We start from the raw sequence: 24,557 nt of genomic DNA, 5'->3' as shown, positions 1-24,557 counted from the left end.
TGTGTCGCTGATGCAGTGCCCCTCTACCTGAACACACACTGGAACTGGTACTCATTTCGCCGACCTCGGAAGGATGACAGGTTGAGTCAACCCCCCGGTGCATTAATTCAGCGGCCGACGGGGCTTGAACTCAGGACCCTAGGATTCCAAGTCGCCACCCGAACCACTGAGCCAACACCAGGCTATGCACTCAGCCTTGTTTGTTTTTAGGCGCGATAACTCGAGAACGGAAGAAGCTACCAATGTCAAATTACACCACGTGATTCAGGAGGGTGATGGCTGGTGCTGATTAGATTTTGGTAAAAATCGTTCAAAGGTCAAGGTCACAGTGAGGTCAAACATCCAAAACATTCGATTTTTGATGGTTTGGTACAGAATCATCGTAAAAACTTCTGGTTTGTGTCGCTACCTTCTCGAGAGACAGCTTTTATAAGACAAGGTCAGAGGTCAAGTTGACGATTTCGTAAGTACCAGTCTATGACTGCTTGTTTGTTTGTTAGTTAGTTAGTTAGTTTGCTTGTTTGTTTGTTTGTAGGCACGATAACTCGAGAACGGAAGAAGCTACCAATGTCAAATTACACCACGTGATTCAGGAGCGTGATGGCTAGTGCTGATTAGATTTTGGTCAAAATCGGTCAAAGGTCAAGGTCACAGTGAGGTCAAACATAATTCCGTAAATTCACGTGGAGAAATGGAGTATTTTTGCTTTGCTCGACGTTACGACTCCATTTTAACTTCGATTTTAATTTTGTCTTCGGTTTTTGCAATCTCTTAGGATGCCTAAAACTCGGTTATAGAAATTCTGGTAAAAATCGGATGTTTTGGAGACGTTTTAAGATTGTATAAAAAATATTTCACTCGATGCGTCACGGGTCGTCCCATGATGCAGTGCGCTCGAGCAGACGCGTCGTTGAGTTACGTTAAGGTATAATTGCGTGGAGAAAGGAGATTTTTGCTTCGGTCGACGTTACGATTTTTGATGGTTTGATGCAGAATCATCATAGAAACTTCTGGTTTGCGTCGCTACCTTCTCGAGAGACAGCTTTTATTAGACAAGGTCAGAGGTCAAGTTGACGATTTCGTAAGTACCAGTCTATGACTGCTTGTTTGTTTGTTTGTTTGTTTGTTTGTAGGCACGATAACTCGAGAACTGAAGAAGCTACCAATGTCAAATTACACCACGTGATTCAGGAGCGTGATGGCTAGTGCTGATTAGTTTTGGTCAAAATCGGTCAAAGGTCAAGGTCACAGTGAGGTCAAACATCGAAAACATTCGATTTTTGATGGTTTGGTACAGAATCATCACAGAAACTTCTGGTTTGCGTCGCTGCCTTCTCGAGAGACAGCTTTTATTAGACAAGGTCAGAGGTCAAGTTGACGATTTCGTAAGTACCAGTCTATGACTGCTTGTTTGTTTGTTTGTGTGTTTGTTTGTAGGCACTATAACTCGAGAACGGAAGAAGCGACCAATGTCAAATTACACCACGTGATTCAGGAGCGTGATGGCTGGCGCTGATTAGATTTTGGTCAAAATCGGTCAAAGGTCAAGGTCACAGTGAGGTCAAACATCCAAAAAATGATAACTCGAGAGCGGAAGAAGCTATCAATATCAAATTAAACCACGTGATTCAGCAGGGTGATGGCTCGCGCTGATTAGATTTTGGTCAAAATCGTTCAAAGGTCAAGGTCACAGTGAGGTCAAACATCCAAAACATTCGATTTTTGATGGTTTGGAACAAAATCATCATAGAAACTTCTGGATTGCATCGCTACCTTCTCTCGAGACAGCTTTTATTAGACAAGTTCAGAGGTCAAGTTGACGATTTCGTAAGTGCCAGTCTATGACTGCTTGTTTGTTTGTTTGTTTGTTTGTAGGCACGATAACTCGAGAAAGGAAGAAGCGACCAATGTCAAATTACACCACGTGATTCAGGAGGGTGATGGCTAGTGCTGATTAGTTTTGGTCAAAATCGGTCAAAGGTCAAGGTCGCAGTGAGGTCAAACATAATTCCGTAAATTCCTGTGGAGAAATGGAGTATTTTTGCTTCGGTCGACGTTACGAGTTTGTTTTAACTTCGATTTTAATTTTGTCTTCGGTTTTTGCGATCGCTTCGGACGCTTAAAACTGGGTTGTCGAAATTCTGGTAAAAATCGGATGTTTTGGAGACGTTTTAAGATTGTATAAAAAATATTTCACTCGACGCGTCACGGGTCGTTCCATGATGCAGTGCGCTCGAGCAGACGCGTCGTTGAGTTACGTTAAGGTATAATTGCATGGAGAAATGGAGATTTTTGCTTCGCTCGACGTTACGAGTTCGTTTTAACTTCGATTTTAATTTTGTCTTCCGTTTTTGCGATCGCTTAGGACGCTTAAAACTCGGTTGTCGAAATTCTGGAACAGCGATGAATAACTGATATATGTATATATATATATATATATATATATATATATATATATATATATATATATATATATATATATATATATATATATATATATATATATATATATATATATATATATATATATATATATATATATATATATATATATATATATATATATATGTATATATGTATATATATATATATATATATATATATATATATATATATATATATATATATATATATATATATATATATATATAAATCATAAGTATTTTATCAGATTCTTCTGAAAAGTAATACACCTATTATCTGGCATATCCTGCTGGTACTGAATCACTTTTTTTAAAAATAAAAACAAAAAAATGGAATTTTTATCAGAAATCTAGTTTTTGTCTGGGACTCATTATCTGCAAACCACAGTGTAAAATCGTAGACCACAATGAATTCAGAATTCAATCTCCCCTTCGGCTTCTGACTGATTCATGCTTTCATTAGACAAGGTAAGAGGTCAAGTTGACGATTTTGTAAGTACCAGTCTATGACTGCTTGTTTGTTTGTTTGTTTGTAGGCACGATAACTTGAGAACGGAAGAAGCGACGAATGTCAAATTACACCACTTGTTTCAGGAGGGTGATGGCTAGTGCTGATTAGATTTTGCTCAAAATCGGTCAAAGGACGAGGTCACAGTGAGGTCAACTATTCGATTTTTGATGGTTTGGTACAGATAAATCGAGAACGGAAGAAGCTACCAATGTCAAATTACACCACGTGATTCAGGACGGTGATGGCTAGTGCTGATTAGATTTTGGTCAAAATCGGTCAAAGGTCACGGTCACAGTGCGGTCAAAAATTCAACTTTTGATGGTTTGGTACAGAATCATGGTAGAAACTTCTGGTTTGCGTCACTACCTTCTCTAGAGACAGCTTTTATGAGACAAAGTCAGAGGTCAAGTTGACGATTTCGTAAGTACCAGTCTATGATTGCTTGTTTATGTGTTTGTGTGTTTGTTTTTTTGCACGATAACTCGAGAAATGAAGAAACTACCAATGTCAAATTACACTACGTGATTCACGAGGGTGATGGCTTGTGCTGATTAGATTTTGGTCGAAATTGGTCAAAGGTCAAGGTCACAGTGAGGTCAAACATCCAAAAACTGATGACTCAAGAACGAAAGAAGCTACCAATGTCAAATTACAGCACGTGATTCAGGAGGGTGGTGCCTTGCGCTGATTCGATTTTGGTCAAAATCGGTCAATGGTCAAGGTCACAGTGAGGTCAAACATCCAAAACATTCGATTTTTGATGGTTTGGTACAGAATCATCGTTGAAACTTCTAGTTTGCGTCGCTACCTTCTCGAGAGACAGCTTTTATTAGACAAGGTCAGAGGTCAAGTTGACGATTTCGTAAGTACCAGTCTATGACTGCTTGTTACTTTCTAAATCTTAAGATTTCGTAAGTATATTGATGACTTCCGTCCTCTGTTTGTGTGTTTGTTACTTCCGAAATCTTTATGACTTCCGTTTCTCTTTGTTTGTTTGTTTGTTTGTCGGCATGATAACTCGAGAACGGAAGGAGCTACCAATGTCAAATTACACCACGCGATTCAGGAGGGTGATGGCTCGCGCTGATTAGATTTTGGTCAAAATCGGACAAAGGTCAAGGTCACAGTGAGGTCAAATATTCTATTTTTGATGGTTTGGTACAGATAACTCGAGAACGGAAGAAGCTGCCAATGTCAAATTACACCATGTGATTCAGGAGGGTGATGGCTTGCGCTGATTAGATTTTGGTCAAAATTGTCAAAGGTCAAGGTCACGGTGAGGTCAAAGATCCAAAAAATGATAACTCGAGAACGGAAGAAGCTACAATTGTCAAATTAAACCAAGTGATTCAGGAGGGTGGTGGCTAGCGCTGATTAGATTTTGGTCAAAATCGATCAAAGGTCAAGGTCACAGTGAGGTCAAACATCCAAAACATTCGATTTTTGATGGTTTGGTACAGAATCATCGTAGAAACTTCTGGTTTGCTTCGCTACCTTCTCGCGAGACAGCTTTTAATTGACAAGGTCAGAGGTCAAGTTGACGATTTCGTAAGTACCAGTCTCTGACTGCTTGTTACTTCCGAAATCTAAAGATTTCGTAAGTATATTGATGACTTCTGTCCTCTGTTTGTGTGTTTGTTTGTTTGTGTGTTTGTGTGTTTGTTTGTAGGCACGATTACTCGAGAACGTAAGAAGCTACCAATGTCAAATTACACCACGTGATTCAGGAGTGTGATGGCTCGCACTGTTTAGATTTTGGTCAAAATCGGTCAAAGGTCAAGGTCACACTGAGGTCAAACATAATTCCGTAAATTCATGTGGAGAAATGGAGTATTTTTGCTTCGCTCGACGTTACGAGTTCATTTTAACTTCGATTTTAATTTTGTCTTCAGTTTTTGCGATTGCTTAGGACGCTTAAAACTCATTTGTCGAAATTCTGGCAAAAATAGGATGTTTTGGAGACGTTTTAAGATCGTACAAAAAATATTTCACTCACGCGTCACGGGTCATCACGTGATGCAGTGCGCTCGAGCAGACGCGTTGTTGACTCACGTATGGTTTTGCGTATGTGTGTTGACGGTGTTTTCGATAAAGATGGTGTTTAAATGTCATTTTTTATCCCAATAAAGGTTATCGTCGCATGGCTGACTCGCTGAGCCGTCGGATTATTTAAACATTGTTGGTGGATGGCCGAATATTTCGGTTTTGTGACTGATAAAATAATATAAAATAATTGCGTGGAGAAATGGAGATTTTTGCTTCGGTAGACGTTACGATATTTGATGGTTTGGTACCGATTCATCGTATATACTTCTGGTTTGAGTCGCTACCTTCTCTAGAGACAGCTTTTATTCGACATGGTCAGAGGTCAAGTTGACGATTTCGTAAGTACCAGTCTATGACTGCTTGTTTGTTTGTTTGTCCGCACAGAATGTGTGTGTTTTTCTCTGCAACCGCTTGTTGGATCGAGACGCGACTCATGCAGAATGTTTTCATGATAATTATGATGTCATAGGTCACGTGGTGTGGCAGCCATATCGGTAAAACTGAAGAACTTTGGACCTCTATCTTTGAAGCCGCACCAAGGAAAAAAATTGAAACTTTGCACAAAGCATGTACTCCTCATGGGGAATGTGCGATTTTTATGACGGTGCTTTCATTATGATGTCATAATTGCATATGTTGAATGTTACATTTGATCAGTATAAAAAATTTGATGGTCATTTAGGGATAACATGGTCCACAAATATTTTGATGATATCATCGGTCATGTGATTCGGCAGCCATATCATTTCTTAAAAAAAAAAACCTTCAAAAATCTTCTCTGAAATGGCTGAACAGATCGAGGTGAAACTTTACATCACCGCTTATCCATGAGGAACAAAAGGTTCACACATATGACGTCATTGGTCACATGTTTTGGCAGCCATATTGAATTTAAGAAAAATATTAAATGCTTTCTCTGAAACAGTTTAATCAACGACATGAATCTTCACAATGAAGATCTCATAGTGATGGGGGAACACATGATTTGCATTTCAACTTGATCGGATACATGGTCCAGCAGCCAGAATTATTTATTTTCTTTGATTTGGGTTCTTTTTCTTTTTTTGATGTTTTTTTTTTTTTTTTTGAATAAGGTTCTCTTTTCTGTGCCTGGATGAGTTTGATGGTGGAGGAGTAGCAGCTGAAATGTGAATCCTATCCTGGTTCCTCCTGATGACTCCATCTTTGCTTTTTGCTTGTTTGGGTTCCTTCTGATTACTCCAATGGAGGACTTTACCGATTTGGTCTTCCATTTGATTTGAATTAAATTTATTTTAATCACATTTTGAATTCGATTGAATAAAAATTTTAAAAACGTCAAAACACAAAATATACTACACAAACACCACACAAAATACACCACACAAAACTACACAAACACCACACAAAATACACCACACAAAATACACCACACAAAATACACCACACAAAATACACCACACAAAACTACACAAACACCACACAAAATACACCACACAAAATACACCGCACAAAATACACCACACAAAACTACACAAACACCACACAAAATACACCACACAAAATACACCACACAAAACTGCACAAACACCACACAAAATACACCACACAAAATACACCACACAAAATACATCACACAAAATACACCACACAAAATACACCACACAAAATACACCACACAAAATACACCACACAAAACTACACAAACACCACACAAAATACACCACACAAAATACACCACACAAAACTACACAAACACCACAGAACAAGTCCTGGTGAGGGCCTGCAATCTCTGATTGCTCTTTTTCTTGTTTTAAATGTTTTTATTACTTGTCATCTCTCTATAATTCCAGCAATCTCTGTGGGTGTGTGTCTGTCTGTCTGTCTGTCTGTCTGTCTGTCTGTCTGTCTGTCTGTCTGTCTGTCTGTCTGTCTGTCTGTCTGCGACTGCCGTTTCTCGACGCGCGCCGGTCCCATCTCATTGAAACTTGCCAGGAATATTGCCGGGGACCCGCGGATGTGCCTTTTCAAGGTTTGATATTAATCGGATAAGCGGTTCCCAAGTTACGTCCATTTATCTGTTGACCAATGACAAGACACGGTGCTGTCGACCAATGACAAGACACGGTGCTATGACGTCACGAATGACGTCACAATTAATGTTTGTTTATTTATTTATTTATTTATTTTGCACGATTGACGATCCGATCTGATTGAAACTTGCCAGGAATATTGCCAGGAACCCACGGATGTGCCTTTTCAAGGTTTGATATGTATTGGACAAGTGGTTCCCAAGTTATGGCCATTTTTTTTTTTACCAAACCAATGACAGGACACATTGCTGCGTAGGCGTGGCCGTTGGGGAAGAGATCCTCAGCTGCGTTCCCCATTACGGGTTACAACGTACGGACTTCCGGATAGTGATGACTTGGTGTATTCTAATAATTTCTCGATTTCTTATGCGAATTTATAGATAAACACAATGCCCCAATCCAGTCGTCGTTTACGAGAGGGAAGGAACGGCCTGTGTGGTTGTTGTTTCTGGCACGCGGTTTGAATATCTTTTTTTTTGCACGTACGGCCACGCATGTATGGCCACACACGTATGGGCATGCGAGAGTGAAGGAACGGCCTGTGTGGTTGTTGTTTCCAGCAAGCGGTTTTAAAGTTTTTCGTTTATTTTTTGCACGTGCGGCCACGCACGTACGGCCACGCACGTACAGCCACGCACATACGGCCACGCGAGAGCGAAGGAATGGCCTGTGTGTTTGTTGTTTCTGGAAAGCGGTTTGTGTTTTTTTAATTTTTTTTTTCCACGTACGGCCACGTACGTACGGGCATGCACTCGTAATTTTAAATGCTGTTTAAAAGCTTCCATGGTGAAATAGAAATAAAGTCAAAGTTTTACTCTTTACACCATGTATTTGCTCCGAAAAGAGCTATTTATATTCCTTACGAGCAAATACATCCCGTCGCTTGTACAAATACAACCTGACTGATGGGAATATTTGGGGGAGTGGGGAGAGAGGGGGAGAGAGGAAGGGGGGGTTGGGGGAGAGAGGAAGGGGGGTTGAGGAAGAGAAGAGGAAGGGGAAGGAGACAGAGGAAGAAGAGGGAGAGAGGAGGGGGGGGTTGAGGAAGAGAAGAGGAAGGGGAGGGAGAGAGTGGAAGATGAGGGAGAGAAGAGGATTCCGAAGATGAGGAAGAGAGAGGAAGATGAGGGAGAGAAGAGGATGGATTCCGGCAGATGTGACGTCCAGTTTAACGTCCATCTGAGAGATGGCACACACATGGATGAATCATCCTGTATGTGAAACAACGGGATGACAGTTTGTAGCTGTGTCAGGTGCCTGAGGGGAGGGGAGGGGATGGAAGGCATCCTGAGAGGTGGGAAGGCAAAGCAGCGTGAGGGGAGGGGAAGGCAGCATGAGTGGGCGGGAGTTAGCGTGAGGGTGGGGGAGTTAGCGTGAGGGAGGGGGTTAACGTGAGGGGGAGAGTTAGCGTGAGGGGAAGGAGTTAGCATGAGGGGGGAAGGAGCTCGAGGGGAGGGAGGCAGCGCGAGGGGGGATGCAGTGCAAGGGGGGGGAGGAAGCACGAGGGTGGGAGGTGCAACTTAGGTGCAACGGGGAGGGGAAGGCAGCATGAGGGGAGGGGAAGGCAGCGTGAGAGGGGAAGGCAGCATGAGAGGCGGAGGTAGTGTGAGGGGGGTAGCGTGAGGGGGGTAGCATGAGTGGGGAGGCAGCGCGAGAGCGGGGAGGCAGCGCGAGGGGGGAGGCAGCGCGAGAGCGGGGAGGCAGCGCGAGAGCGCGGGAGGCAGCGCGAGGGGAGGGAGGCAGCACGAGGGGAGGGAGGCAGCACGAGGGGAGGGAGGCAGCGCGAGGGGAGGGAGGCAGCGCGAGGGGAGGGGAGGCAGCGCAAAGGGGGAGGCAGCGCAAGGAGGTGGGGGAGGAAACATGAGGTGAGTGGAAGGCAGCATGAGGGGAGGGAAGGTAGCATGAGAGGAGGGGAAGGTCGCATGAGGGGGGGGGGGGGAAGGAAGCGTGAGGGGAGGAGGCAGCGTGAGGGGGGTGGCAGTGCAAGGTGGGGGTAGGTAGCGCGATGCGAGTGGAGGCAGTATGACTGGAGGCGAGGCAGTGTGAGGGAAAGGATAGGGAAGGCAGCATGAGGGGAAGGATGGGCGATAAAACGAACCCAAACAGCAACAATTTCTTTTTAACCACCGGGTTCAACATAAAACCAGGTGGGAGCATTGGAAAACCCATGCTATCACCTTGGCAAATTCAAAACAAAACCATCAGTCCTCAACAGTCCCTTACAACAGAGGGGGAGGGCTGGAAGAGCATGCGGAGGGGGGGGCGAGAGGGATCGGGGTGGGAGGAAGATGAATGTGGGTCGGGGTGATCGGGAAGAGAGGGAGAGAGAGAGAGAGATGCCAAGACCTCATCGAGAGCATGGTGACTGAGGATGTGCCTGAATCAGAATATAATTAAATAAGGACACTTATTATCTTCAAAATGGGTGTTTTAATTAACCCAAACACCCAATTATTACTTGTGCACTCCTGTGGGGTTCCCTTTGTATGTATGCAAAGTTTGAGGCTTCTTGGTTTCATGGTTTTTGAGCTATGAAGGACACACACACATTTATTCGAATAGGTACTTTAAAAACTCCAAAGCAAAAGAAGAGACGAAAAAGTAACAGTGGGCCTCAACGTTTTGGGCAGCATGCTCTGCCCATAAACAGGAAGAAATGGTGTAAACTGTAAACCTTTTCCTTTATCATCATTTTCAACTTACGCTGTACATTTACAAGCCCCAGATATGGCCTTCCCATCGGTGTTCAGAAGAACCTAATCCAGATAAACAGGACATTCATTGGCAGCGATGTGCCAGGAGGTTGTGTAACGCACGTCCCTACACTCAGATATTCCACCTGGACAGGAGTTTTCAGCACAAGCAGGTGCCCGTTTGGCAAGCTGAGAAAGTTCTCTGAATCTTTCGTTGTGCAGAGGCACAACCATTTCTCCCAGGTACTTTTCCAAGTATTTTTGACTTCTTTCAGAAGCTTGGTGAGCCATTCCAAGTAACAATCCTTATCCCGGACACGTAATACATTTTATTTTGCCCCACACTCTTCAGCTTCCTGGGGTTTCTGTGCATCCACTGAGCATTTGGGGGCAGATTACGTCATTTTGAAAGTGTCGTATTGGTGGCATGATGAGTTGTGGGTTGGTGCAAGGCCACAAGGTCAGGGCAGTTGCAACTGAATAATATCATGTGATCGTGGGAAGCATTGAACAATTTACCTTTTTCCATTTTGGGGTTTTCTCGTTTGAGATGACATCCGGAGCAGGTTCATTAATTTTTATTTATTGCAGTGAATCCTTTGTGATTTCGAATGACAAGTGCTTTGATGTGAAGGAATGAAAAACATTTTCAACTCTCCATGCAATTGTCATTTGTGCTGAATATTCCTTACCCTTTGCTCTCACTTCCAGAACCTGCTAACGCAAATATGGTGTGGGGAGATGTCCGACACTGTGCCAATCTGGAAGGTCATTACATGTGTCATGTTCCCTCCACTTATTTTCACTCGTTTCCTCACCTTCAGGTAATAGGTTTCTGAAAACTCGTACTTTGTTTGCCATATCTGCCATAGGCTTGTGCTTGGCTTCCTATATCTGCTGTAAGCATGAACATTGCACACTCACTGTTATGGTGAAATTGCTAATGTTTTTTGGAGCACCATGGAAACTGGAAGCAAATCCCAGTTTATTTGTGAACTGTTAACTTCCATCCACTGTTGGGTAATCCATTGAGATTTAATAAAGTCATTATCTCTCTCTGATACCCCATCTCTGATACAAATGGTGAAAATTGGATGGTGCAAGCAACTGGATAAGGTGAGCAAGAAACAGTTTGAGGGTTAGGTCGTGAGGTCCATGAAACGTCGCTTGAGACTGGGTCTGCTCTTGTTTATTCCTAAAAGTAGCAAATACCACTCGTTGCTTTGCTGACGGAAATACGAAGGGGGTGGGAGGAAAGGTGGGGGGAGGTGGGGGAGAGGAGAGAGAGGTTGGAGAGAAGGGGGAGTGAGGAGGGGGGAGCTATGAGGGGTGAGCAGGAAGGGGGAGGGAGAGAGCGATGCAGGGGGAGGCGACGCTTCATCACATGTCACAATACACTCGGGAAGGTAAGGGGTTGGGGGAGGGGGGTTCGACTTGCATTTGGGAGGGGGGGCTTGAAGTGAAGTAGGGGAGGGGGGTGATCCTGTCTGCCAGCATTAGTACAGGATTATGGTACTTTAAAACAGCGCGTTCAAACAGGATTGCAAAAGCACCAGTCACTTTAAACAGCACGTCTCATTTTTTAAATGACTAACAGAGTACCTCCCTCATGAGCGATCTTATTCCAACCAAGCATGCAACACATTCTTCTGATGCATACCTTTATTTGGGTGGTGTCAGGCAACTGACAGCTCTGTGTCGGCAAAAAAAAAAAAATAACCTGTGAAGTTGTGTGTATGAAGCAAAAACATATCTACTGCTTATAATTGAAAACACCTCACTGCACTGGAAAACATGGGGATGGGAACACTGCATTGTAAATCGTGGAGACTTGTAATACCCTCCCCCACCTGGAGGTGGCGCTTTATGATACAAATTTGCATGGAGAATTTGCATCCCCCCCCTCACCTGCCCAAGACCACCAGCAAAGATAAAAACACCCCATACATTAATTGGGGTCATGCTGATCCTATGTAGCATGTCTGGATGTAATTGGTGTGGATGTAACTATCGGAGGAGTAGCGTGACAAGCACAAATTCTGGTCCGTGAATTATAGTGAAAATCAGGGAAGAAAGGGGAAAGTGATTGTGAATTTTACATTCCATCTTTATTTACTTTGAACATTATTCTTTACAAATGCGGACAGGAACAACGCAGGCATGATTGGCGGAATGACCTTCCCATGCACCCAAAGTTCCCTGTGTATTTTTGTGTGATGTTGTTAAGAATAGGAAGAAATGGGGAGGGGAGGACAGAGAGTTGGGGGAAGGGGTGCAGAGTTGTAAGAGGGAGATTGAGACTTTGGGAAGGGTGGGGGGGAGGTTAAGGACTTGAGGTTGGGAGAGGGTTGAGTACATGAAGAAGAAAATGGGAGAGAATGACAGAGTTGGGTTGGGGGTTGCAGACAGGGGACAGAGTTGGGATCAAGGGGTTTGAGTCTTTTCAGGGCGGGAGAAGTTGAGGACTTTTGGTTGGGAGGGGGTTTGAGGATTTGAAGAAAGGGGAAGTGGAGCACAGAGTTTTGGCGTGGTGGTAGGGAGGCCGAGATTGGATGCAGTCATGAGGGGGGTTGAGGACTTGGGATTGTGTGTGTGTGTGTGTGTGTGTGTGTGTGTGTGTGTGTGTGTGTGTGTGTGTGTGTGTGTGTGTGTGTGTGTGTGTGTGTGTGTGTGTGTGTGTGTGTGTGTGTGGTTAAGGACGTGAAGTCACATTTTACATTATACAGAATTTCCATGGGTCCCAGATAGTCCCGTTAGGTCTTTTGGATCCCCTGGGTCTCTTGGTTATTTGTGGTCTTTTGTGTGCGCTGGTTGTTTTGAATCCTCCAGGTTTTGGATCTGTGCAGTCTCCACGCCAAACTGAGTTGAGCATGTATTTTGCCCACAGCCCATAGCCGTCACACACAGAAATATGCTGTTTCACCATCTTGAGTGATTTTTATCGTTAATGCTCATTCACATTAACTCATTCCTCATTCAAACATTTCATAGTAACCATGGTGACCAGATACATTGAATCGTGGTTCATAAAGTTGGCATGCACATGGCTGGAGTTTCTCCTTTACTGACCACCATTGGAAATGCAATGGAAAACCACCTTGTGCAATCGTTACATTGAAGTATTCAAACTCCAGTGTTGTCACCAGTTTCCATGATGTTCGCGTGGCATCCTCACCTGCCGGCATTTGCTTACACACACTCTCACATCCATGTATCTGCCTGCAGCCATTCACATAATGACCGACCTGTACTTGTATGCTCTAACATGTGGCGCCCTCTGCCACATCTGCATGGTTGGCTCACTCGGTTTGCTTTTTAAATATTTTTTAAATTTTAAATCTTTCTACTCTTGTGCTAATTAGCATGCAAGATACTCACCAAACACAGGCCAGTGCTGGCACACCGATCAACAACAAATTCCTGCCACAATCGACTGCAAAAACCCAAACCAACAAACATACACAACCAATGATGCAACCACCCACCATTCACATAATGAGCGACCTGTACCTGTATGATCTAACATGCGGTGCACTCTGCCACATCTGCATGGTTGGCTCACTCAGTTCGCTTTTTGTTTTTAATTTTAAATCTTTCTACTCTTGTGATAATTAGCATGCAAGATACTCACCAAACACAAGCCATCACTGGCAGACCGATCAACTCCAAATTCCTGCCACAATCGACTGCAAAAACCCAAATCAAAAACCAAACACAACAGTAGGGTGAATATACTGATTCTGGCTCACTTTTCCCCATGTAAATGAATGGGGGATTTTCAGCGATTCATTTTTTTTCCTAAAAAGTAAACCCCCTTTTTATCCCAAGGTATATTTATTTGTCTCCCCTTTTAACCTCGGGACACTTTTTTTCAAATAACCAATGCAATAAAATAAAGATTTGTTCAAGTAGTAATGTGATTTGTTGAAGATTATTCTAACGAAATATCTGAAACGTCTAAGCCTCGGGACACTCTTTTTCAAATAACCAATGCATTTTGTTTTGCTCACTCATTAAACCTACAAAGATTTGTTCATTCTCAAATTCCTTCAATAGTTTAATTCTCTTTGCACAATAATCCCCATGTAAAATATTTAAAAACAAAACATTTGAATCTTTATATTTTTTAAGATACCCCTTTTGTGCCATTACGAAATGACAAACTTCTCTTAATGCTCTTGTTTGACCACCTCCTGAGCCACATATCATTTTGAGATTATAGTAAATTGTTTTTTCATTGTTCAATTGATAACCATCAAAGTTTTCAGTCCATTCAAGGATATTCATTTTTTTTCTTTATATCCTCGAACTTACTAGTTTTTAAATTGATTCGCTTATTTGTTTTATTTACCTTTGTTTTAGTTATTTTTTCAATCAGACTTATTTGATATTTTTCATATTCATTGTTTTCCATTTATATACCAAGACTGAGATTTTCTCCACTCTTTAGTTTGATTAATACTTGCTTTGACCATTTATATATAGCGAAAAAATGCGGCGGTAGCCCTTAAAAAAATGCTAACCCATCTTCCCATCTTTAAAACACAATCTATTTTATACACTTTATCATACAATATCCATATGGAACACAATCTATTCCATTATCTAAAATAAATCTCTTCTCATCAAAGGCTCCTAATGCCTTTTTATTTACTTCTTCACTATATATGTTATGTTTATAACTTCTTATTGTATTCATTTTCCTATATTCTTTCTTATTCATCAAACAATTATTATAATTTCTAAAAGTTATTGATTTCTTTATTACATATTTCTTTATTCCCTTTGACCTCTTATCAATCTGATCACCATATTTATAAGCATATGCCTTTGCTCTCAATCCAATAAACTCACTCATAACTTTTCCACCCAACTCATCCTTAAACTTACCAATAACCTTTTCATTCTTTTTGGAAAATAACTCACTCTTCTTGCTGAAATTAATTGTATCATATACTCCAATATTTTTCTTCATATCTTTATAAACATCATCAGTTTTTATATCTAGGATAAAACTATCAGTGTCCATATACAACAATGAAACATTTTCACCATACTCTTTCTTTAAGTCATTTTACAAATAATCATACATCAATATCTTTGATAGATCAAGAACTGCTGTTCCAATATAAATTGGTTTATCCATTACAATACTTTCCTTTTTCATATGAATAGCAGAAAAGTTCTCTGAAAAAACCTCTTCTCTCTCAAAACTTGGTTTATTTATCAATCTCGAAGCTTCTTTCCAAGATGTTGCGAATCTAATGTTTTGCCTGTTTCTAACATTTTCCATAGTCTTTCCAAATACAACATTATTCATTAATTTATAAAAGTCCCCTTCAAATTTTACTTTTGTATTTGCTCTCATATCTGTATTGAATTGAATATACTTTTTCATCCAAGGACTTTATTTAAATTTTAAAACTCTATGAATTTTAGCTACTCTCAATCCTTCTCTCAAAAACTGTTTTAAGCTTCTCTGATGCAAAACATATCCCTCTTTATCATAGAATATTGTTAATAACTTTTCTGTTGATTTGCCTTTAATATTAAAACTTTTATGATAATCACCGAACCATTCTTTCTTTGGGGTTTCTTTCTCGCATGCAAAAGGAAGGTCTTTATGCTTATTATGAAGATCACTCGGGTACCTCAAATCAACTTCAAAATAATAACCTTCTTCTTCCTCATTCAATTCCTCTTGAGAAGAAATAACAATATTCATCAAAGCCTTTTCATAATCCTTTTCTTCCACCCACTCGAATTTACCATAAGGCAGAGATTGAGACATTGCCCATCCATACAAATTAGCATCAAAATACATCAAATAATTACTATCTTTTTCACTATCATAATTTGGAAGATATTTATTATTTGCTTTAGCATATCTTTTTGAACATACTTGTGATATTCCACCTCTCAGACTTCTCAATCATCAAAAGCATATCTACATCACTGATTAAATCTATATATTGTTTTGTCATTTTCAACATTGCACTCCAAGCTGAACCAGGAGCTGTGAAATAGTGGGCAGGATCTAATCCATAACAATTTTTATTTTGACAGAGTGATCTAAAAGCTTCAAACACATCAGCTAACAATAAAACATCTGATTTTAGATACAAATCATGATATTCTCCAAGGTTCTTTATCTTAAATATTTTCCATATTTCTTGTGCGTTTTATTCCTTATCACTTATTTCTTCTTCATAAAGGTTATTACAGAAACTTTCTTTTGAAGGAAGTTGTGTTTCTTGAAATCTCATAAATGAATCCATATAATCATAAGGATAAATTACCTGACTTGTAAGAATTTTCTCTTTACTTTGAATTTCATTCCTTGTTTGAATTTCCTCTCCAGTTAGAATTCTCTCTTTAATCAGAATTTCATCTACAATCAGAATTTCCTCTTTAGTTAGAATTTCATTCATTGTTTGAATTTTCTTCATAATTAGAATTTCATCTTCAGTTAGAATTTCTTCATTAATTTTCTCATTAATTAGAATTTCTTCTTTACTTTGAATTCTTTCTTTAATCTGAATTTCCTTTTTAGTGAGAATTTCCTCTTTTGGAAAGAATGAATTAAGATTTGGAAAAGAGCCCGTGGAGCTTAGATTTGATGCGAGGTAGGCTAGTGGTGTTCCCATAAACTTGTAAGAATCTAGAAACCTAATACGAGTTAACGGTTTTGTGAATATCATTTTTGTAAATGAAATATACTTTTGACTTGTGTTTGTTATGGCAGAAATATTCACTGGTGTTTTTGAAAGTTCATTTATAAATAGATGTGTATCATAGTTGGCGCTGTTGTGAAGAAAGACTGGAATAAAAGAAGGAAATTTATAATTAAGATTACAACAGGAATGAGCGGGACCTCTATATTTACCAGTCAGATGACAATGATCCCTAACTTTAGACTCCTTAATTTCCCCTTCACAAATATGACAGATATTGTTCTTTCTAAATTCTAATTTTTCTTCTTCGGTTAATTTCATCGGTTCATTTGTTTCTTTCATTAATTTAATGAGTCTTATACAATCCTTTTCTAATCGTTTTCCAAACTCTTGTGAAGCTTTTTTTCCACTATAATGTTCAAGTTTGTTATACTTTTCTCCAACAGATGATTTGATATAATAACAGAAACCACAAGGAATATGTTTTTGATATTTATTTGTATATGATTATTTTGGATTAGGAGAAGCAGTATTTATCTTTTTTTAGGATACATTCAAAATCAGCATATATCACAAATGGGTGCATGATAGATTTATTATAATCTTCAAAAGAAATCTTTTCACCAGGTTTCGGCATTGTAATTACAGCTGATTTATGATTACTACAATATTTTGAATGTTGTTCTAATAGTTCTTTTGTATGAAAAGAATTAAGACATCGCTTAGAAGGATATATTTTGTTTGCTGTTCTGAATACCTGAGAAGAGATTAATCTTGATAAATTATTGATGTATGTATAATGTGAATTCTTTCCAACACTAAAACATAAAAGATCAATGTTTGTTTCTTCATTTTTATAGTTGTTTGAAATTTTTAATATTTGAACTTTGTTTGTATCCGTTAATCCATATACATTAATAGAAAGATTATTCTTTTTCTCAAATGTAGGAATATCTGTTAGTGGCATTGAGAATTTAAAATCTTTAATGTCCAAGGTATTCTCATACTTCATATATTGTTTTACTCTGTCTGAATTACATTTTGGTGGATATAAGTGAGCAAGAACAGACCAGAGAAAACATTTATTATCATTGTTCTTAATATTAACAACTGCCTTCTTTAGTTTTATTTCTTTTGGTAATTCAATATAAGAAGAGGCTTTAAGAGGGTTTGATTTTAGAATGTGTATATCTAAAAAGATGATTTTTTAAAATATGAAATCCACTTCCTACCACTGTATTATCAACATCCTCCTCTTGTCTTGATAGTTCTTCATAAACCCCACTATTTAAAAAATCTTGAAATGATGTTATAAAATGAAGATCTGTTCTCAAATAAGGAGTTTGTTCTTCATCTTGTCTTTTCATATTCATTTTCACTCCCATATAAAACTTTAAAGTTTTCATTTCTTTTAATGTCTTTCTAATAACTTTTTCAACATCAGGTTTCACTATTTCAATTGATTCAGCTATTGATGATGGACCGGGTTCTCCAAATTGAAAAATCCTTATTTTTATATGCACTTTAAATGCCCCATCAGTGTTTTCAATATAATAGTCTCCCTTTAATTTAAACTCATTTTTCTTGTGTTTTTGTGATTGAAGATGTCTATTATAACTACTCTTCAAAACATCCTTTGAGCAGATATCACAATGTTTTCTTTCCAACTCAAGATGAGATATTTGATGAAATAGATTAAATGTGTGTTTGTTGGTTCGAAGGTGTTTTCTATAATGTTTATATTTGTGATCACAAACATCGCAGTATGTTGTATTCACCATATTTATATAATAAAACTTTGCTTAAACTAAAATTTTCTTGATGAAAATTTTGTTTAATTTATAGCTGAATCTGTGCTTAAAACCATTTTATCCTCCAACTTTTTTCACTTAATAAATACAATGTTTCAAGACACAAAAGACAAGTTTCAATCAATCTCTTCATTTGTAAAAGATACTGAGAACTATGTCAAGGATGTAAAATTGAACAAAGATAAATATAACAACTATTGGATAAAAACAATTATGGTGGATATGATCAGTTCTTCAATTTCCTTCAGTGGAAGGGCTTTTAGGATACCTGGTAGAACATCAATTAAAGTATCTCTAACAAAAGTTTCTCCTCTCCTTCTGGTAATATATTCAAAACTAGAAAAAGCAATGAAACAAGAAAAAGTATCAAAAAACAAAAACCTTATGGATGAAGCTTTAGAAAGAAAAGATAAGACCATCTGTAATATGCAAGGAGAAATTTGTATTTTTTTCAACAACCCTAAAGATGTAAATCCTGATGAAATAAAGGATGTTAATATATCAGGTGAAATGACGTTTCGTTCAATAGTCGTTAACGATCATTTTAAAATTACCTTTAATATAAAAAATGTTGTCGTTGAATCTGGTAATGAAAAAAAGTATATAGATATCGATGGTAATATTATTAAATATGAGTCAATATGCAACTGAAAGTATAGATGAATTTCAGTTTAAGTAAAGTTTTACTTTATAAATATGCTCGACTTTCCTGATTTTCCATATAACAAATTTGAGAATTGTCCTGCGTGTGAAAGACGGGGATTAAACACAGAGTCAAAAGCCTATCATCAATGTATATTCTGTGATTATCTTCTAATTAATGATAATAAAAAATTTAAAAAGGAAAATAATTCTTTTAGATTTACACCAAAAATGAATTACTTTCCAAGATTGATTAGAGAAATGAATGTAAAGTATGAGGGTGATAACACACCTTTCCTTACAAGGGAAGAAACTGAACCTATTAGAGAAATGTTCAAAGGATTGTTGTTATATATCATTCATGGATGTGATTTTCAGGGAAATATCAACACAAGATATTGCATAAATAAAATAATGGATTATCTTGAAATTCAACCTCAACTTAGGATAAAATATAGAGTTTCTAAAAAAGCCAATAATAAATTAAATAACCTGTTTTCCAAATATATAAATGAATGTTTTTTTACCCATTTGGGAAAATAAGAAAAAATTTAACAATCATAAAAATCTTCCAAATTCATTAAGATGTCTCATAGTTGGTTCAAGCAGATGTGGAAAAACCTTCTTACTTTTGAAGATGCTCCTGACTCCCAACTTTTTAGATTATGATAATTTAATAATTTTCACAAAGTCGACTTTTCAACTGGAGTATCAACTACTCTCACAAGGTTTTAATGCTGGTCTTCAAAAAGAAGATATAATCGGTTTATTTAAACTTCAAAAAAACCTTAATGATTATAACATTGAAGATATAATTCAACTATTTTGTGATACACAGAGATGTAAAAAGAAATCAAAACCGTTAACTTGTATTCTTAGTGATAATACGGATGATATACCGTCTCCCCAAGATTTGGATAAATCATAAAAGAACCTCGTTATCTTTGATGATTGTGTTAATGAGAGAAACCAAACGGTAATGGACAGCTACTACACAAGAGGGAGACATTCTTCTTGTAATTGTATTTATCTTAGTCAATCGTACTTTCAACTTCCTCGTCGTTCCATCAGAAACAATGCTAATACTTTTATTTTATTCAAGTTAAATTCAATAGATATAAACAATTTTTGGAGAGATAATTGTTCTACATTATGTCGTAAAAATAAATTTGAGGATTACATGAAGCACACGACTGAAAAATATAAATATATTGTTGTGAAACAAGATGAGATATTAAGGGATATATTTTTTGTTTTATAAACAATTACATATATAAATGACAACTATTATTGTAAATCTTGTGGGTAAATCTGCTTCTGGAAAAAACTTTCAGAAATCAAGGTTCTTGTGTAGTACAAATGAGAATATTGTAAATTTACTTAAAAAACACCCCGTGATACGCATTGTATCAACAACAACTAGAGCAATAAGACCTGGAGAAGTAAAAGGTGAAGATTATCACTATATTTCAGTGGAGGAACACATGCGATTGACGAATGAAGGTCAAATATTTCAGGATGTTTCTCTTGGTACAACAAAATATTCACATTGTAAGAGTGAGTTAAGGAAACTAAAATCTGGTGGTCTTGGGATATTAGAAACTAATCCAGAAGGAACGAGACAAATTATTAAACATCTGAGCCGAGTGAAGATTTTATCATTCGGTTTTGATGTTGATGAAGAAACTCAACGCAAACGTATGAAAAGCAGAGATGCAAGTATTAGTGAAGAAGAAATTACAACTCGTATTTATGTTAATGAAGAATTTGATGAAATATTTAAAGAAAAGGATTTATTTGAACACATCTACTTGAATGATGAAGAAAAGGAAAATTTCCCTGTTGATCTTTACAATTCATTAAATGATATTTTCCAATAAATAAATGGATGCGAAAGAAAGAGCAAGAAGATTTAAGGAACATCAAGAGTTGGTTTCAAAAGTTGTAAAACAAAAGTTGGATATGAAAAATAATGATGATAGAGTATATATTGATCTGCTGAACACTCTAAATTATAGGGTTAGTATTTCTGGTAAAAGTCGGAAAAATGAGAAGGAGAAACACATTATTCAGGCTTTAAGTATCCTTGGTTCAGGTATTAGTTTTCTTCCAAATGACCCATCGCAATTAGTTAATAGACTGTTATTGTTGTTAGGTAGTAAGAAGGCTGTAAATAACAATTGTTTCAATGAAGCATCAGCCATTTTAGACCAGTTGATGAACATGAAAATAATTAATAAATCTCAATATAAAGGCATTTTATCTCATATTAAATAAGATGAGAAGCACAATCCTGAGTTTTAATTTCACAACAAGCGACCACACATCTTCATTCCCATACCCACTACAACTTGACCCAACAAAATAATATGAGGCATCTTTATTGTCCATGGAAACTTATAATACCTTATTTAATATAACTGATAAAAATGACAAGTTTAGTTATAATCCCGGAAGTGGATACAAAACGATAACAGTCTCACCCGGAGCATATGAGATTTCTCAAATATCTTCCGAAATTGCTCGTCTTATGAGAGAACAGGGTGATGAACCAAAAAATATTGTTATAGACATTCAAAAACATACTTCAAAATCAACGATTAAAGTTAAAAATAACTTCAAGGTTGATTTCACAATTGATAATTCATTTAGAGAGTTATTAGGTTTCTCCTCAAAAAAGATTGAAACTAATGGGATGTTTTGCAGTGATAATGTCATTCAAATATCCTCAGGAATAAACTTGGTTTTAATTCACTGTGATTTGATTGATGGTGCTTATAATGATGGAATAAAAACAAATACAATGTTTTCAGTCAGTGCATACTCAACCTCAATTGGTTATAAATTCAATGTGGAACCCAAAAATTTGGTTTATCTCCCTGTGTCAGGAAAAACCATACACAGAGTATATTTTAGGATAACCGACCAAGATAATCGTGTTTCTTTTAGTGGAGAAGTTATATCCATCAGAATTCACCTACGTGAAGTTTTCCAAGAAATAAATACGATGGTTATTGTGAGGAAACACGAGTTGGGAAAATATAAAATAATTACAGGGGATGGGATGTTCCTTTCCCCATACTACAAGGGTGAAGGTATGTATCTTGGTAGAGGATACTATAAACCGAAGAGACAAAGGGGTGTTGGACATCAATTTAGAGGAGATGGGATAATTGATACTCTAATGGGTATTGGTTCAACTATTCTTAAACATAAGGACCTAATTGGTTCAACTGCTTCTGCTGTGGGAAATGTAGCAGGTTCTGTAAAGAGCATAAAAGATGCCCAGAAGGAATCTCATAAATTACAAGCAATAAAAGAAACTAAGAAAGGCAAAACTCAGTTGTCCCCCCAAGAACGACAGAAAATAATTCGAATACTTGGATCAGGATTTCAAAAGTTTTAACATCTTTTTTCTAAATAAATACAAGTATGGAAGCAATTGATAGTATCTATGATTTGGATGATACTATTATTATCTCAAACTCCACTAAAAAAGAAGATTACTTCAAGGTAAATGCAATAACTGGAACAGACTGGAATACGAATGGTACAAAAAGTTTTGAAATAAATAATCAACAAACCTATTTGAATCTATCCGAAAGTTTCTTGTTGTGTAAATTTAAATTTACTAAGGCTGGGAATAACACAAACGCTACACTCGTAAATGATTTCTTCTGGAAAATGTTTGATAGTGTGCGTTTGTATATTGGAACACAAGAAGTTGAAGCGGTTGATTATGTCTCTGCTGTATCTGAAATGATGAAATTTACACTCTATACATTCAGTGATAGAATGGGAAAGGGGTCTGTCGAAGGTTTTATTCCTGATATGTCAACGGGAACAAACACAGACCCTGGATATACTCAAAGGAAAGGAGCGTATAATGATGATACAAAAGCAGTTAATAGTTTTACTGTGGCATTTCCTCTTAAAGGTATATTTGGATTTAGTGATCATGATAAAGTTCTGTGTGGTCTTTAAATTAGATTTCAACTGCAAAGGAATGATAATGAAAATAGATTGCTTTTTGGTGTTGGTAGTGCTTTCGGTGATCAGAATAAATTTGTAATTGAGGAAATGAGTTGGTATATTAGTGAATATACTCCTAATCTTAAAACAGAAGACCTCGAAGACCTGGAACAATTAAATCAGTCTCGTAAGGAATAATATTATCCACTTGGTTTAGAGAATGAGTTTTGTCGAGCCACGATTAGTAAACAACAAATAAAAGAATTTAATAAGGGTAAATATAATAATGTTTTTTCCCTTGTTTATATCATGAAAACAGAAAAAAACAGGATTATATATCATAAGTAAGGAAATCCAAAATGATTTAACTATGGGAAGATGGGGAGGTGTTTCGTGCCATAATATTATTCTCACATATATTTCTAATACATAAATGACAGCAAGAAGGCTTCAAGAAAATTATCATTTCTGTGTCAAAGCATACCTTCAAGAAAAGGGTATTCGGTATTTTAATAAATATGTTCTACAACATAAGAATGAGGTATTTTCAATAAAAGATTGGCATTATGCTGATGTTGATAAACCGACAACTTTAGATTTAATTAGAATGTTAAATAATGAAAAATTATAAAGTTAAGAAAAGGTAAGACTCTTTTAGAAATTCAAAAGAAATTTTATTGGTTTCCTGTTGTAAAAAAAAATTATTTTGGATACAGGAATAACAAGAAATCCTGATGAATATATGTATGATATTCTATGGGGTGTAAGCAATTCAAGGATAATAAGGGATGAGGAAAAGGAGAAGAGAGAGAAGGAGGAGGGAGAAGAAAGAGGAGGAGAGAGAAGGAGAGAGAGAAGAGAGAGAAGGAGAGGGAGGAGAGGGAGGAAAGAGCGAGACTAAATAAATATGAAAATATGGAAACCGATGAGATTAAAAAAAGATTGGGGGTATTACAGAAAATAACTCAACCCACCGAGGAGGGAAACAAAGAATTGACAAGTCTATTTGCAATATTTTCAACAAGACTATTGACATCGACAAGATATTCATTTTAATTCAAGTTTTTCTTTTTTTTTTTTTCTTAAATAAATGGAGGAGAGAGTGAAGGCATTTCTAAGGATTCTTTATGTTTTAAAAATTAAGATTCAAATGTGCATGTTGGAAACTAAAAAGGTTTTTGCACTCTGCAGGAATTTTTCTCATAAATAAATGAGTTATTGTCTCAAATATCAAAAGAAATCTAATACTAAAAATATTTCATATATTAAATGTAAAAATGACAGGGTTATACAAAAAGGTATATGTTCGGTGTGTGGTTCAAAAAAAAATCAATTCATCTCCAAACACAAACTAGGAGGAGATATACAAAAGTTTTTATCAGGAAGTAAATTTACAACTCCTGGAATACCAGGGGAATTACATCTACCAGGGTATTCTTTCTGTGGTCCAGGCACAAACTTGGATAAAAGATTCGATGAGGCAGACAATCCTAAATCATGGAGTAAACCCATCAATAGAGTTGATGAAGTGTGCATGAGACACGATATTGATTCTGGGAATACCACAACTTTGGAAGAAAAGCATGAAGCCGATAGAGAAATGTTGTATAATTTGTCTCTGATACAAAATCCAACCTTGAGAGAAAAAGTTGATCGGTTCATTGTGAAGAAGATGATTAGTGCTAAATTGAAACTTGGACTTGGAAATTCAAA

At 37.4% G+C, this 24,557-nt stretch overlaps 1 protein-coding gene across 5 annotated transcripts in view; it reads left to right on the top strand.

Annotated features, from left to right (window-relative positions):
- The window catches only part of LOC147010338 (transient receptor potential cation channel subfamily M member 2-like), a 232,812-nt gene that overhangs the window by 131,639 nt on the left and 76,616 nt on the right, over nucleotides 1-24,557 (top strand). For all 5 annotated transcript variants that reach the window (XM_085858999.1, XM_085858995.1, XM_085858998.1 and 2 more), the window contains one exon: nucleotides 10,457-10,569. In XM_085858999.1, coding sequence (XP_085715125.1) covers nucleotides 10,457-10,569 — 113 coding nt within the window. The remainder of the gene's footprint in view (nucleotides 1-10,456; nucleotides 10,570-24,557) is intronic.

This window comes from Eptatretus burgeri, chromosome 16 (assembly GCF_056783735.1).
Source record: "Eptatretus burgeri isolate ZD-2024b chromosome 16, Ebu_testis_v1, whole genome shotgun sequence".
NCBI lineage: Eukaryota > Metazoa > Chordata > Myxini > Myxiniformes > Myxinidae > Eptatretus > Eptatretus burgeri.
The sequence above is the reverse complement of the archived record's forward strand: the minus strand, read 5'-3'. Positions and strand labels throughout refer to the sequence as shown.